Source organism: Trichinella spiralis, assembly GCF_000181795.1.
Source record: "Trichinella spiralis strain ISS 195 chromosome Unknown Scfld715, whole genome shotgun sequence".
Classification (NCBI taxonomy): domain Eukaryota; kingdom Metazoa; phylum Nematoda; class Enoplea; order Trichinellida; family Trichinellidae; genus Trichinella; species Trichinella spiralis.
The window spans coordinates 1-783 of NW_003527654.1; the positions used below are offsets into that span (position 1 = coordinate 1).

Below are 783 nucleotides of genomic sequence, written 5' to 3' on the forward strand. Positions count from 1 at the left end.
GCATTTTCACTTTGATTGGACGTGGCGGTTGACCAAACCTATTGATACCCAAGCACATTATGAAATATATCAAGCACATTACACTGCACTTGATTATTTCTAATCGGTTACTCATTTTGGTCACACTCTTTAAACCTGATGCACAACACATCACACATGAAAATAGAATAAAACCACAGCACCCGTCTGCACAACAAATGCAACACAACTCAATTCACAGCCAGACACAATATCAACCACAGTACTACTACACTACTGCCAACCGTCATGTTGCACAAGTCGTCAATCGATCTGCTAAAATTAGATCGACGCAGAACGCCCAGGTACCAAACGTCACTGATGACTTTATTCATGCATATACACACACAAATCAAGTCATTTTATTGTGTCTGGATTACAAAGAAAACCACCACAACTGATGATACACGTTACAAATGATTTATTATTTTCCTTTCTGCACAGAGCGAAAGAATGTAGCATCATTTTCACGCATCAGTAGTGAGGATGAATACAACAAAGATCAACTGCACACAACACAAAGTGCAACTGCTCTTTTTGCACACATTACAAATCAATCACATTTCATGTATAAAAATACGATAATGATCCTTCCGCAGGTTCACCTACGGAAACCTTGTTACGACTTTTACTTCCTCTAGATGATTTGGTTTGGGAAATTTCCCGGCGCGAAGCCGAATACATATCCGACTACTGGCGCCAGTCAAAACACCTCACTAAATCATCCAATCGGTAGTAGCGACGGGCGGTGTGTACAAAGGGCAG

General features: G+C 40.6%; 2 protein-coding genes across 2 annotated transcripts; both read left to right on the plus strand.

The window, feature by feature from the left end:
• The first annotated feature begins 59 nt into the window (after window positions 1–59).
• On the plus strand, window positions 60–419 carry Tsp_15038 (conserved hypothetical protein). The gene has a single exon (XM_003370458.1). The coding sequence runs from the start codon at window positions 60–62 to the stop codon at window positions 417–419; it is 360 nt and encodes a 119-aa protein (XP_003370506.1).
• A 198-nt stretch (window positions 420–617) lies between these two features.
• On the plus strand, window positions 618–754 carry Tsp_15039 (conserved hypothetical protein; the record flags this gene model as incomplete). The annotated part of the gene is made up of 1 exon (XM_003370459.1): window positions 618–754. A coding segment is annotated over one exon (137 nt), but the record flags the coding sequence as incomplete, so codon positions are not given.
• Window positions 755–783: the final 29 nt, after the last annotated feature.

What these genes read in the sequence shown, in the direction of transcription:
- Tsp_15038 (XM_003370458.1), top strand. Translation starts at nt 60, where the DNA reads ATGAAATATATCAAGCACATTACACTGCACTTGATTATTTCTAATCGG.